The sequence below is a fragment of the Dama dama genome, chromosome 29, assembly GCF_033118175.1.
Source record: "Dama dama isolate Ldn47 chromosome 29, ASM3311817v1, whole genome shotgun sequence".
Classification (NCBI taxonomy): Eukaryota; Metazoa; Chordata; class Mammalia; order Artiodactyla; family Cervidae; genus Dama; species Dama dama.
Genome location: NC_083709.1, coordinates 51366158 through 51381897, shown reverse-complemented (window position 1 = coordinate 51381897; position 15740 = coordinate 51366158). Strand labels below are relative to the sequence as shown.

At 45.9% G+C, this 15740-nt stretch overlaps 1 protein-coding gene across 1 annotated transcript; it reads right to left on the bottom strand.

The window, feature by feature from the left end:
- Positions 1-3120: 3120 nt before the first annotated feature.
- Positions 3121-4003, bottom strand: LOC133048822 (small ubiquitin-related modifier 2-like). Its single transcript, XM_061132618.1, has 2 exons — positions 3891-4003; positions 3121-3271 (listed from the first exon to the last, which is right to left on the bottom strand). The coding sequence occupies exons 1-2, from the start codon at positions 4001-4003 to the stop codon at positions 3121-3123; spliced, it is 264 nt and encodes an 87-aa protein (XP_060988601.1).
- Positions 4004-15740: the final 11737 nt, after the last annotated feature.

Genomic DNA, 15740 nt, shown 5'->3' with positions numbered 1-15740 from the left:
TTCCCGGACATCCTTGTCCTAGAAATGTGGAGGCTAACCTGGAATCCTCCCCAAGACAAAAGGTATAATGCAGCAGGAAACTTGAGACTGTAGTGTTGAAAAAAAAAAAAGCAAAACTGACCCCTTGTCCTCCACCATCATGATTAAATGGACTAAATCCTGTGCTTACTATGGGGGAGGAGGCCTTGCTCTTGGCAGTAGTTCCCAAAATACATGCAGTACTGGACCCTTCTCCTAAGTTACCAGTACACTAATAAGAAGAATTTTATCCTAGACTTTTGTATTAATAATAATGAAATACTGCAGGTATATAACAGCTCTTGCAGATAGAATCAGGTAAGAAAACTGCTATTTTTTTTCCCTCAAAGGCAATAACATTTCTTTAAATCCTAATGATTTAAAACCTTTTGGGGTCCAGGGAGCCTGCTGCAAGTAGAGACAGTTTTATTTTTGTTGAGGCTTTTGTGTAATTGGTTCACAGCATACATAAGAATTTCCTGAAGGAGCTGATGAAAATGCAAATTCTGGGCCCCACCCTGAGGATTCCAATTCTTAAGGTCTGAGAATCTGCTCTGCTATCAAAGCATCCCAGGTGTTTCCCAGTGTGGCCATTGGTTCACACCGAGAATGTTATCATTCCTGAATTATGAGATGCTATTCATATGTTCTTTTCCAAACAAGTTAGGTGGGGTGGGGAGAGCTATAGCCAAACAAGAAACCTGACATTGAATCAATTATCTTCGGTGAGTAGTCTTCGTGTGGCATTTTTCCACGTTCAGTGATGTTTCTGCATCTCCTGGAATAGTCATTACCAGACGGCCAGGGATCAGGGCTGCCCAGGATCTTTTTTCTGTGTTTATGGTGTAGGAGGAGGAGGTGGCTCTGTACATGAATGAGTGATGGAAGTTAAGCAGGCAGACAGCTCTTGGAGCATTTTCCTAAGTTCATCTTTTCTTTCCTTCCCCACTTCCTCATGAAGCAAGACTTATTACTGTACAGGAAAGAGAAGGTCACGGCCTGTGGCTTTGACTTTGGAATAAAGGCCATTTTCTGTATTCTTTTTTACTGAAAGAACAGTTCTTGTTGAGCCCTGGGCCTTAGCCAGAGACTGTTTGGTGCTTTCTGCCATACGGAAATTACTAATCATACGTTTACTCTCTTCTTATTCAGCATGGCTGTAATTTAGAACCCAGCTGATCATAAAAATATATTTAAAGTACATTTTGTTGAAGGGATGTGGCTGAACCGCTGGTCGCAGTGTTCCAGGGCTGCCCAGGCTTGCCCCCCCTCCCCACCAAAGGCCTGGCTACTTCCTATGGGGAGAAGTTGGGAAGTCACATCAGCTCTTTAAGGGTGAAAGATGGAGCAACTCAGCACTCGTCATGGTGTCCCTGAGATACCTGGCCTGAATTCTGGCAAGGATTTTGTAGAGAAGCTGGAAGGCAAAGTATCGGTGTAGCCTGATTTTGAGGACATTTGGCGAAGGGCTGGCATTTTAGGAAACCAGATGCCTTCTGCCTCTCCATAAAGACTACTGATTTCATAGGCAAGGGAATGGGCACCATATCCCTAACTTTCAGATAATAGAAGCTGCATAAAAAATATTCCTAAGACCAAATGGCATTCTTATATCTGGGGAAAACATATGTTTTACATTTGTTCCCCATTCCCCAACTCAGAAAGATCCAGTTAACGCAGCCCTAGAACCACTATGAAGGGGAGGAAGAGAAAACCCCTGAGCTGCCGGTGGGCAGGAGCTGTTTGCCCAGGGGTGTCAGGGGCAGCTCAATGCTGGAGAGGCTGGCTGTCGGGGACCTCGTGCCAGCAGGGCGGGCCTCTTACTTCTCATGTGTCAGGCAGCAAAGAGATTCTGGCTGTGACTCCATCTGCTGTTATGAAATGCTGAATGTGCTTAAACAAACAGGTAATAAAGACAACACTCATCAATAAGGGTCTCAGAAAGTTCAGAGAGTTCTCCCTGCAATACACGCCCCCAAACTCTGTCTGAAATATGTCCCTCCCCAGAAAAGCCAGCCCTCTGACAGGAAGCTTCATAAGATCAGCCTTCCTGCTTGGGTTTGTAACACCTGCCAGGACTGAAGAGTTCCGGTCCCTGGTTGATAAATCCAAGTTGAATGAATGAGTGTTGGAAGTCTGAAGGGTGTTCTCATTAGGAAGGGGAAGGAGAGGCCTGAGAGGGGCTGGGCACCCCTGACAGCAATCTTGCCCCTAGCCTTATGTAGCTGACCTGTTAGGTTTACTTTGTGATCATTCATCAGGCTGTATACTCATGATTTATGTACTTTCCTGTGGGTGTATTAACTTTAATATTTTTTATTAAAAAATAAAAACATTTTATGAATTAAGATATTCTTGGGGAAAAAAAGATATTGATTTTGTTTGAAGGTTAGTAGGAACAAAGAGATAGTGAATGTAAGACTAAGAACTCTATGCTCTGCCAGTTCCTGCCAGGTTTTTTTTTTTTTTTTTTTGTAAACAAGTTTATTTAAACAACAAGACACTTGACTTGAAGGGAAAACTGTCTAGGATTCATTTCTTTTAGAGTAATTTATCCCTGCTTAAAGACAGATTGCCCTACATGTAACAGCTACGTACTAAAAAGTTATAAAATTGTTCTTGGTTTTACAATGATAAATGAAAAACATTAAAATTCTCCAGTCGGAAAAAAAAAAAAAATTCTCCAATCGAACAAGGTATGCAAGAATTTTTATGTTGTTCTTTTTTTTGTTAAACAGTGAGAGCAAAATAACTTACTGGAATATAAAGATAAGAGCTGATGAGCATGCCACTAATGGAGAAAAGGGGGTATTTTCATGGAATCAATGTTTTTCCCTATCCCATCTCCATTTTATGTTGATCAAAACATACCATTGGCCATTTAGTTTAAAAAAAAGGCAATATGCTTGTATACATACACCAGTTACTTTATGTACAATAAAGGAATGAGGAAGGGGAAATGAAAGAATAGAGAAACTATTACTGTAGTAGTCAGAATGTGGTGGAACCAAATTGCAGTTTTCTAATTGAGAATGTCTTCTTGGTCTGGAAGAACAGAATTCTGTGTAGCAGGTTCCCTTTTTAGTAGACACCTCCTGTCTGCTACTGGAATACGATTGTATCTTCATCTTCCATCTCCAGCTGTGCAGTTGTGTCTATTTCATTGATTGACTGCCTGTCAAATTGGAATCTGATCTGCCTCATTGACAAGCCCTGTCGTTCACAATAGGCTTTCATTAGTTTACTAAGAGGCCTCTTAATCTTTTTTTTTTTTTCCAACAAGACAGTTCTTTATTGCTATAAAACTACTGTACACCCAGCCCATCTTAGAGATCATTGCAATAGGCAACTATGGGATTTATAAAAAGCTAAAAGTACTTACATTGAATTATATAATTACATTGAATTATATAATAGCAGACCCTGCAATTAACAATGCTGAGATAGGCTATAAGATTTCCTAGGTCTAGTCAAATTCTCTAGTGAAGATTCTTTCCTTGTTTAGGTTTGCATGTGTTTGGTCCCTGAAAGTTAAATATCATCTGTTGATTTTGGTTGCTGGTTTTTGTTTCATTCGTTCACAGGGCACATATTCAAGTTTTTTTAAAGGCACATCTTTCCACATCTCTAAGTGTGGCAAGAGTTTCTAACCTGGGATAAAGTGTAAACTCTTTTAAGATATTACTATATGCATTTTGTATATTGTTTTGTTTTTTCTTTTTTTCCCATTTATTTTTATTAGTTGGAGGCTAATTACTTTACAATATTGTAGTGGTTTTTGTCATACATTGACATGAATCAGTCATGGATTTACATGTATTCCCCATCCCGATCCCCCCTCCACCCGATTCCTCTGGGTCTTCCCAGTGCACCAAGCCCTCTTAATCTTAAACTGCACCACAGAACCATCCTGCCCCACCACCTTCAAATTAATATGATCATTGTTCTCAGTCTTGACTTCTTCCTTGGGCTTTTTATCTGCCATGGTGAGTGCTGGAGTCTCCCAACTGCCACTTCACAAAAGAGGTACCAGGTCTGCACAGAAAGAGCACGCAAGCGGCACCAGGGTGCAAGCGGCACCAGGAGTGGCAGAAGAAGGAGGCCCCTGCCAGTTCTTTTATGTCGGTGTGCAGCTTTGCACAAGTGACTTTGTGACCCAAGCGTATCACCTGCGACAGGAGTCATTCAGATTGTTCTCAGCTCCTCCAGTTGTTTTTCTGGGTACTGCCCCCCCACTTTTGACAGTAGGCGTGACCGTGTGACCTGCCTTGCCCATGAACCCTCAGTGGAAATTACATGACGTGTTCATTCCAGATGGGAGCTTTCAAAGCCAGTGTGCAGCTCCTCAGGTTCTTTTTCCCCATCATGGTGGTCTTGGACTCAGGTGTGCCGATGGAAATCAGCCTGGCTGCCCCAGGGTCCAGTGCTGCCCTGTGTTACAGGTGTATTATGGACAGTACAATAAATCTTGATGACAGTAAGTTAGGGATGTTAGGCTGCAATTTGTTAACCACAGCATAACTTAGGTTTTCTTTATTGACATAGAAATTGGTGCCAGGAAGTGGGTGCTGCTGTCACCAAAGGGCTTAGCAGCTGATGTGTGGACAGCAGGGACAGTGTCATGGGGGGCTGAATCACAGAATACAGAAGACTATTTGAATGGCTCTTTCTTAGTTTTTTAAGGATGCTCTCAGTTCAGGACCATCCTTGATGCACAGGAGAGAAGGTAACCCACTACTGAGATGTCTTTGTGTACTAAGGACTCAATCTCTTTGGGAAGGAAAACCCTTTCCTAACTATCTTGTGAGACTGATTGTGTCTTACCAACTTGCATTTCTCAAACTTGATCACGCATCAGAATCCCCAGGAGGGATCGTAACAACACAGACTGTTGGGCCCCACCCGGAGTTTCTGATTCAGTAGGTCTTGGAAGAGGCCCAAGAACTGACATTTCCAAGAAGTTCCCAGGTGATACTGATGCTGCTGGTCTGGAGACCACACTTTTGAGAACCACAGCTCAAGGGAAGAAGTGTTATAAGTGGACTTCCCCTTGTCTCAGCCACAGGTGCCTGCTGGATGGGACACCTAAGTGTCTGGACTCTCTAATCTTTGTGGGATTTCCTTTGTTTGTTTGCATTTTCCTGTACTTAAGTCTTATAGTTAGCCTGTTCCATGTGTGGAACTTTTGCTCCCCAATTTAAAAACGGAATTTTGCAAAGCTATGATTGTCTGGTGGCAACTCTTTCTTTCTACAGCTTGTATAATAATATCGAGTGTTTATAAAGCCTGTGTTCATCCAGAATTGGGTTTTAAAATTTGGTCAGAAGACTTTACTTGAATCACAGCAGTCTTGTAAGAAAAAAATGATCCACACATAACACTTAGAAAGAAATCTTTATTTATGCTAATCCCACTGAGTGTCTCTTTGTGTTGGCTTGTTCCCTCATGAATGCTCATTGAGAGAAGTCACGGCCTCCTCCCGAAACCCCAGTGAGGCGGGGGGAGTGGAGTGAGGCAGGGAGGATCGGGTGTGCAACGTTGCCGTCTCTCAGCTGCCACCTCTGAATTCCATCTCTGTGTTCTTACTCTACCATCAGGCAGAGGCGTACAATGGTTTCCCTTTACAGAGTCAGGACAGTGGTCATCTAGACACCCATGCCAAGGTCGGAGAAACAGAGGCATCTCTGAGTGACGGCCTCTGGGGCCCTTGGGACCGAGAACCAACTTGAGGGATTTCCCTGTCTAAAGGCATGACGTGCGTGTCCATAGTCCCAGGGTCAGAGACTGAATCGAGATGAGTAAGAGGGAGGAGAAGTCAGTGTTTCATTGGGAAAGGGGGAAACTTGTTGATATGCTCCCCCACCTATAAATTAATCTCTCAGAGACAAGACTCACTTTCAGAAAGAACACTTGCTGACATTGATTGATGACAGGCCTTGAATGACCAAAGAATATTAATGACGTTCCTCTATATGCCTCACTCAGTCATTGTCAGAATATATGACCGTATGTATAACCAAATAGCCAGAAGCTTGGTGTCGATCTTAAAAACCCTGCTCTGTGTTCTAGTCTACGTAATATTTTAAAAGGTAGGAGAGAGTACTTCTATTTATCTTCATGTGTCAAGAGTTTGGGACCCCAGCTCAGGAAGCCAGTAATCCTACAATCGCTAGAGCATAGTGAACTTGGGACTATGAATTTGCTTTGCTAGGTTTGTTTCTGTGCTTTTGATCTACACGGAAATTACAGAAGCCAAGCACTGCCACTACCCACCAGCAAGTCTTACAAAGACTGCTTTCCCACGATCTGTATGTGTACTGACCTCTACATGTAGATGCCAACATGGGAAATACTAACTGCTACAAACATCCCACCACATCTGGGTAGGGAAGTCACATATTATCCGAAGTCTACGAAAATATAGATAGGTGTCACTTTTCTTGTCTTTGCTTCTCCACCTCTGTTCATGTGATGCCTAATAATGAAGAATGACTTTTCACTTGTGCCCATTTGCTGGCTTCTACCCAGATACTAAATCCATCTAGAATTGAAGACCAGAGAAAGATATTCACTTTGGGGTAATCAATGCAAGTGAAGAAACAACCTACAGGCACCCATTTTATTTGAAGGTGAAAGTTGCTCCTAATAATTCTTCCAGGGGTGCATCCCACTCTTGATTCTAAGCAGATGTGTCAGTTACCTATGGCCACGATAATGCTGTGTAACACACAGCTCTCAGAGCCTCAGTGGCATACAACAATAAGCAGGTGCTACTCACATGTCCAGGTGGTCACTGGGGTGGTTCTGCCAGTCTTGGCCAGGCTCACTCAGTCCTGTCAGCTGATTGAGGCCGGCTTTGGCCAGGCAACTGAGGCAATTCAGGCCTGTTCCACATGCCTCCTGCCACATGGATAGCCCAAACGTGTTCTCATGGCTGCAACAAAAACACAAGAAGGACAAGTGGACAAGGCTCCTCGAGGCTTAGGCTCAGAACTGGCATGTCATCATTTCTGTGGCATTCTTTCAGCCTCAGAAAGTCACAAGACCACTTCACATTCAAGGAGATGAGGAAGCAAGTTCTGCCTCTTGTGAGAAGAACTGAAAAGCCACGTCAGAGTGTTTAGCTCTAGACAAAAAAGTAAAGGATTCAGAACCATAAAATGCAGTAAATCTTTCACAGTGAAATCCTCCCCCAATGAGAGTTCTGGCCAGGATTTGGTGGTTGCTTAAGAGATACATTTTCATTACCCTCTTTAAATACCTGCGGTAAAGTATGGAAGTAGTCAATCACATCTTCTCTTGAGGCTGATGTTTGAGAACGTTTTTACAGAGGGGGGGGGCCTTATGTAAGTCCTCAGCATACCTTTATAACTACCATGATTGTCACCACAGGGGAGCTCCTACCTAGAGTTATCTGCCACAGAGCATCCAGTGACTGAACCTCAGCAGTGGACAGAAAATGGTAGCTTGTTGAAAATCCTGGTGAGGTGGGAAAAGGGCCCAAAATCAGCGGGAAGAGGAGTGTTGTCATAAAAGAGTCTTGGGAGCTTGTGTAACATGTGAAAGTGTTAGTTGCTCCACCATATCCGACTCTTTGCGACCTCATGGACCATAGCCCACCAGGTTCCTCTGTCCATGCAATTCTCCAGGCAAGAATACTGGAGTGGGTTGCCATTTCCTTCTCCTGGGGATCTTCCTGACCCAGGGATTGAATCCAGGTCTCCTGCATTGCAGGCAGATTCTTTACCGTCTGAGCCACCAGGGAGCTTGTAGTAAACATTTTTCTTAATATTTATTTATTTGGCTACACGGAGTCTTAGTTGTGGCACACAAGATCTTCATTGCATCATGCAGGCTCTTTCTTCGTGGCACGCAGACTCTAGTTGTGTCTCCCGAGCTTCAGAGCACATGGGCTCAGTATTTGTGGCTCATGAGCTCAGCTGCTTCATGACAGGCGGGATCCCAGTTCCCCAACCAGGGACTGAACCCATGTCCCCCACACTGCACGGCAGACTCCCAACCGCTGGACCACTGGGAAGTCGCCATAGTAAATAACATTTGAGAAGGATCAGGGTGAGGTACAATTGAGGGAGCAGCTAGATGGCTCCAGTCTGTTCTTTCTGGGGAGCCTCCACCAGAAAGCGGGAGGGGAATTTGATCTCCACAGCCTCTGGCTTCCTCCTGGCAGTATCAGAGATGACCGGCATGAGTCATGTTGGAGTCCTCTTAAGCACTTAGCTGGCAAGCTTGATTTCCACCCCAGGCTGTGGCTACTTCCTGTGGCCAACAGAGAAAAGCCCCATAATCATTTCTGAATTCTTGTCCATGGAGTTGCTCTGAGCCAGTCTTACCACGTAAGTCCAGCTCAGTCTCTGGGCACTCGCTAAAAGGTATCACCCATACCCTTTGATTGGCTGATAGCTCAGCTGGTAAAGAATCCACCTGCAATGCAGGAGACCCCAGTTCGATTCCTGGGTCGGGAAGATCCACTGGAGAAGGGATAGACTACCCACTCCAGTATTCTGGCCTGGGGAATTCCAAGGACTGTATAGACCATGGGGTCGCAAAGAGTCGGACACAACTGAGCAACTTTCAAAAAAAAAAATACCCTTAGACAGCTGGCCCTAGCCTAACATGTAACACAGAGTGTGGACGTTGGTTGTATCATGCTGGGGGTGTGAACGTCGAGGTTGGGGATGGGGCAGTTGGCAGAGAGGAGAGCTCTACTGCTTGCTAATGAGGTGAAAGGAATCCCTTAATGGTATTGTAATCCTTCTGGCTTACTCTGGATATAAGCTGTCTACTCACTACTGAATCTACTCAAATACTAAAGCATGCATTCCTGGTCCCACTGGAGCACACAGCAGTCATCACCTTAACACTGCTTCTCACACCTGACAGTAGAAGAACAAGGATAGGAACTGTGTTAACTATCGAACACGGTGAGAGCCACTGAAGATGATGTGGTTAACCAGCTGAGGCTTGGTGCTCCTGGTGCTCCTGGAGGAAGTCTGAAATGCCTGTTGGCCCATGGCTTCAGGCAGACTTGGAAGCTGTGCAGGAGCTGAGATGGATGTCTGCTTGCATCCGTGTCAGGGAGGGAGGGAGTCCAGGCCAGGCCAGGCGTCCTCACCACATCTGACGTGCTTGGAGATTGTTTTCTGTGCATGGGCTCCAGGATCACCAGGGCCAGGCTCTGCTACTTCTGTAATTCCTTTCTAGAGGCCTCACTTCCCCACAATCAAAATGGCATGCACAACCAGCCTCATGTGCTGAGGCTGAGGAGGGTGCCTGGCACGGAGTAGTACAGTTTAGAACCTGCTCAGTGGGACAGATTCTTCACGGCGTTCATGCAAGGCATTCAGTGATACATCTGAAGGGCAGTTGTGCAAAAAGGGAAGAGGGGGCTTTCTTAGTGGCTCAGTGGTAAAGAATCCACCTGCCAATGCAGGAGATATGGGTTCGATCCTTGATCCAGGGAGATCCCACATACTGTGGAGTAACTAAGCCCCTCTGACACAACTATTTGAGCCTGCGCTCTAGAAACCAAGACCCCCAACTCCTGAAGGCCACATGCCCTGGTGCCCATGCTCCGCAAGAAAAGCCACCACAATGAGAAGCCTGCACACGCAGGCTACTAGAGAGTAGCTCCCATTCCCTACAAGTAGAGAAAAGCCCGTACAGCAACAAAGACCTGGCACAGCCAAAAACAAAGCTTTTTTTTTTTTTTTAAAAGGGAAGAGAGGAGCTCTCTGTTGCCCCAGGAGGAAGGGGGTCTGAGTCCTAAGCCAAAAATCCAACAACCAGCACACAACATATGTTTTTTTAAAGATATTTTGGTGTGGACCATTTTTAAAGTCTTTATTGAATTTGTTACAACACAGCTTGTTTTATGTTTTGGTTTTTTAGCAATGAGGCATGTGGGATGTTAGCTCCCCACCCAGGGATCAAACCCACACCCCCTGCATTGGAAGGCGCAGTCTTAACCACTGGACCACCAGGGATGTTCTCCCACACTCAACACATTTAAATGGCACCCCACGAAGACAGGGACCAGGAACTAAGTTCATTCAGCTAAGTCAACAAAACAGATGTTTGTTCAACTAAATAAAGCCTGAATGAGCACTGCTGGTCCCTCTGTGAGGGTGCTTGTTAAGGGATATGTAGGCAAGCTGAGGTCCCCGCCAAGGCTGAGACGGTTGTCTGTCCACTTCCTCTGAGCCCTCCAGCTCACTTCATTCATCTGTGCAACCTGGCGTGTCGGCTCCCCCTAGTGGCCAGTGGTGAACACACCCACGCATGAGCCAGTCAGGAGTTACGAAATCAGTGTATCTATAAGCACTTTCCTGAGAAGGCAACTGCACCCCACTCCAGCACTCTTGCCTGAAAAATCCCACGGACGGAGGAGCCTGGTAAGCTGCAGTCCATGGGGTCGCTAAGAGTCGGACACGACTGAGTGACTTTACTTTTACGTTTCCCTTTCATGCATTGGAAAAGGAAATGGCAACCCACTCCGGTGTTCTTGCCTGGAGAATCCCAGGGACAGGGGAGCCTGGTGGGCTGCCGTCTATGGGGTCGCACAGAGTCAGACACGACTGAAGTGACTTAGCAGTAGCAGCAGCATAAACAGTTTCACAAATCAAATAAATCAGAAATCTCAAGGCTGAACCATGCATAATAAATGGTAAAGTTCATGAACTTTACATATATATTTGTGTGTGTGTGCACATACATGCACTCCAGGTCACAAAGTAAGGTGTATTTGTTACAGGTTAAAGTAGAAGTTTAAAAAGTTTGTAAAACCTAGATCAAACATGATGGAACCAGGTCCTCCATAGTTGTGATTCCTCATGGCAAGAAAGAACCATCCTCAGGCACTCCTTTTGTTGACTCATTCTGAGCCAGGGATTTGGGGGTAGGGAGGGGTAACGCAAAAGGGAGAGGGTGCATTCCTTCCTCATTGAGGAGAGAACAACATAGGTCATAGACAGCCACAAACGTGAAAGAAGTAAAAGCAGGTTACAGTGCAACAGGCCCCTGAGAAAGGATGCAGCAGGTAGAGCCAAGAGGAGATGGGAGGCCTGGGGAGACTGGTCCAGAGCTATATCCTGAAGGAAACCAAGGCCATGAAAGTGCGAGAAGAAAAGGGATTTTCCCTCACGGCAGGCTGTAGCTGGAAAGGACTTGGGGGCTGATGCCATCAGCAACTCATCTTTTTCCTGGTAACACATATTTATATCCTCATTGACTATTAAAATAGTTTCAAAGTTTATATAGCACATGTCTGTCTCCTTCAAAGCCAGCTTATTTCTCCCTCTCTGTGTTTGACTTCTCATTATGCTAGATTTTTTTTTTTATTGTGGTAAAAAATATATATAACATGAAGCTTGCTGTTGTAACTGTTTTTAAGTGTACGATTCAGTGGCATTGAGTACATTCACAGTGTTGAATCATCAATCCCATCATCCATTTCTGAAACGTTTTTCATCACCCAAAACTGTAACCATTGAGCAATAACTACTCATTTCCTATTCAGCTTTGCCCCTGGTCACGTTAGTTCTACTTTCTATCTGTGAATTTGCCTTTCTAGATATTTAGTGAAATCATGTAATACTTGTCTTTTTGTGTCTGGTGCATTTCACTTAACATAATGTCTTAAAAAAAAAAGATAATGTCTTCAAGTTTCATCCATGTTTTAGCCTGTGTCACAACTTCATTGCTGTTTCTGGCTGAATAGCAGTCCATTGTATACGTATGTGACATTCTATTTGTCCATCTATGGATGGAGACTTGGGTTATCTCACCTTATTTTCAGTGAAGGAACTGAAGTTCTGAGTCGTTCAGGGTCACCCCATTACTTACTGGGAAGCCAGATCAGAGAGACCGAGTCTCCCGCCTCCTAGGCCCCAGACACTGCTCCAGGCTACTGAACATGACATCCTTTTACTTCAGGTTCTCCTCTGGTTTGAAATAGTGAAAATAACAACAACGAAATCTCACATAGCACTTAACTGCATCCCAGGCACTGTTCTGAGTGCCTCATGCACGTTAACTCATTTCCTCGTTACCACAAGACCTGTGAGGTAGTTGTAGAGCATTACTTTCCCCTCTTAACAGAGGAGGAAATAAGGACAGAGAGGTTCAGGAACTTGCCCACTGCCACACAGCAATTAAGGGACAAAGCCAGGCCAGGAACCCAGCTCCAAAGTCCCTACACTCAATGACTCTACCACACTGCCCCCAGCCTTATAGAGAGAAAAGCTTTCTTCACCAAAGCCACACATCCCAGTTTCTAGTGTTAGAGACTCAATTCCAAGTGCTCTTTCTCTGAGATTAACTCAGGAAGAAAGTTTATCCCAAAAAAAGACTGCAAGTTGAATCTCACCTGCCTTTTACACAAATGCCCATGGCTCTAAAGTCTGCATGGGGTCTCAAGGGACAGAGGCTTCTCCCCTGACCTGGATTATTTGGAAACTTCAGGGCAAAGGAACATCCTCCAGGCCTGGAACTGGTTCCTTGAAACATTCTAGATTCTGCTCAGTTAAAGGCACAGGAGTCTGACCCTGGGGGTGCCCTGACTGCTGAGAGTGCAGTTGGTTTTCCACGTGCCTCTGAGTGTCACTCTCCAGACTGCCACAGCCACTGGAGTTAGGGTGAAGCCAGCTACCTGAAGAACCCAGAAGAGTCACACAAGTTCCCGACAGCCCTGCCCCAGGTATATTTACATCATGTGACTTGTTGACTAGGACGATGGAAGCTTCTAGAAAGAAAACCAAAGAGAATCCATAGCTGCTTTCTCCAAGCTTCTTATACTCAGAAAAGCAAGTGCTGAAGAAATCACTCCCATCCTAAGGAGGAGGAAAATTGGAGGGAGTCCCGCTGTCTCCAGTAAAACAAACAAGGACGCTTAATTTCCAGGCACTGCCGAGAAGATGTATTATTAGAAAGTCTGAGTCCCAAGAGGCTCTGTGTCTTTGTGGTATGGCTGTCTGAGTTCTCTAGGTTGTGGTTTCAGCCAGGAAGTCGAAGAACTTCAGCTGATGGGTCAACAAGAACAGAACTTAACCTACCACAGCACACGGGGCTGTAGTTTTGGTAAGACTGTTAAAGTGTCCTCCCGAAGCAACTAGTTGCTGGCTTCTGACATCTCCGTTGGGGAAGCTACAAATTGCTAAGTCTTCCCAGGTGGCACTAGTGGTGTTAAAAAAAAAAAAAAAAAAGTCTCCTGCAATGCAGAAGACACAAGGAACATCAGTTTGATTCCCAGATCGGGAAGATCCCTTGGAGAAGGAAATGGCAACCTGCTCCAGTGTTCTTGCCTGGAGAATCCCATGGACAGAGGACCCTGGTGGGCTGCGGTCCCTAGGGTCGGAAAGAGTTGGACACAACTGAGGATGCACAAATTTCTAAATAGCAAGAAAGGGCACAAATGCACTGTGATTCTATGTGTCTGGCCATTTTGAAAATTTCCTCTCCAGTCTTACCCACCCACCCACTTGTATTAACCAAGCTCTCCTGTATCAGAATTCAGATAATACAGAAATCAGGTGATGCAGTCAAGGATGGGGGAACTGTTTTTCCTGCCTCAGATTGGAGACTGCCGCTCCAGAACTGTTCTCTGAAACTCAACATAACACCTCCCAGCCCTGGCTCTGCATATACGGTCCATGATCCCCCTCTTGCCCAGCATTCTTCACAGATGGGCACCCTTGAGTTCTAAGGAAGCCAAAGACCCTGTCCAGAGGTGAGGTAAAAAGGAATCCATGGCAGTAGGAAACCAGCAAAACCTGTAGGCTCAGCCGCCCGCCAGAAATGTGCAGGCCCCAGAAGGGTCACACAAGCACCCACCTCTCCTGCCCTAGCTACAGCCAGGACCCATTGACCAGGAAGAGAGAAAGTTTAAGAACAAAGCCAAAGACAGCAGATTCCCTGGTGGCTCAGTAGTAAAGAATCCACCTGCCAATGCAGAAGACAGGGTTCAATCCCTGATCCAGGACGATCCCACAGGCTGTGGAGCAACTAAGCCCATGCGTCGCAAGTACTGAGCCTGTCTGTAGAGCTCAGGAACCTCAACTACTGAGCCCTTGTGCCCTAGAGCCCATGCTCCCCAACAAGAGAAGCCACCGCAATGAGAAGCCCTCACACTGCAACAAACTTGCCACAACAGAGGAAAGCTGTGCAGCAAGGAAGACCCAGCACAGCCAAAAATAAATTAATAAAATTATTAAAAAAAAAAAAAACAGACTCCACAGCTGCCTTGTCCAAGCCTCTTCTGCTTGGAGCACCAAGTGATTAGGAAATCACATGAGATCACGCTTGTGAAAGCATTTTGCAAACTTGCACAGGTGTTCTAGAAGCATTAACTATTTTGCTAAGCATAAGGGAATTTTTTTCTTTGAGGCAAGATGGTCTTTCATCATCCTAAGTTTTGCTCCCAGAGCAGACAGGCGCTCACACAGAAATAGCATCTTCCGAGTTACCCCAGGAGCATGGACAGCACGGGCTGGTGTGAATGGACCAAGTTGTAGACGTCCTTGTTCAGATTGGATTGTCCACTGCAGCACCGAACCTAGGCATGCGGCTCTGATGGGGAAGAGCAAGAAGGTTTTCTGAGAAATCTGCTGCCTGTCTTTGTTGGGTGTGAGGACGAAGGAATTAGGACCTGCTGTGAGCAGTGCCAGGGCTCCATTCACTCTGGTGTTTCTCTCAGTGTTGGGCTGACTCCATCACTCCCCCCAGCTGCCCTATAGAATGTTCAGGGCTCATTCCCATGTATTTCACAATCCCCTCCTCTGTTACAGCTCCCTCAGCTGTGCTCCCATGCAGCAGCAGCTGACATCTGTCCATTCCTGCCTGTTCTCCTGATTCTATGCTAAGCCCTTCACATGCATCACCTCATCCAATCCCACTAGCTGGGTGATCACCAAGCCCGCCCGCCCCACCTCCCTTGCAGCTCCGTGTCCCTTCCCTTCCCCCACCGCCCGTTCCTTAGTTCGGGACACCCCCACTCCTGGTTTGGCAGGAGGGTGTCAGGATTGGTCTCCCCACCACAAGGCTTGTCCCTATTCAGCACAGATGTATTATTCCCTGTTTAAAGCCACCAGATGGCTCCCTCACTTTCCTGCTCAGTCTGGCTTCATGAAATAATAATCATCATAATTTGAGTTCAGCCTCATCACATTTCCCCTACACTTTCCAACTGAGCCAAACCAAACTGCCACGGGGGTTCCTAAGCTTAAGCCCTCGCGCCATCCACTTTGTTACTCAGAGCCTCCCCCCAGTGTGTTCATACGAGAGCTCAGGCTCCTTGAGTTCTCTCCACTTCCGAACATCAAACACTGGGTTCTTTGCCAAGGAAATGTGTCTGCATGATCCAGAGAAGCATGGCCCCAACAAGGGTTATAATGTGTGTGTGGTTTTGTCCGTATGACACACTCCTAACACATCCTTCCATCTGGTGGGAAGGAAGGTGGTCAGTGTGGACGCTGGAGCCAGCTTGGTCAGGGGTTCTGACGGGCCAATACCAGCCTCCTGTACTGGTTCTGAGTTTCGGGGCAGGGCGGTGATGCACCATCCCAGCCCCTCTTCTCTCCACTCTCGGCCTGACAGCATCAGTGCCGCCATCCTCACTAGACTGGAAGCTTGCCTCCTCCCCTGCAGAGTGTTTCTTCTCACTCGTGAAACTTAAATGGCCAGGAATGTTGGCGTATAAAGTAGAGTGC

Excerpts from the sequence above, each read along its gene's own strand:
- LOC133048822 (XM_061132618.1), bottom strand. The coding sequence starts at position 4,003 with ATGGCAGATAAAAAGCCCAAGGAAGAAGTCAAGACTGAGAACAATGAT. Across the intron at positions 3,272-3,890 it reads TTTAAGATTAAGAGGGCTTG|GCCTCTTAGTAAACTAATGA; the intron begins GTGCACTGGGAA and ends AAAGATTAAGAG.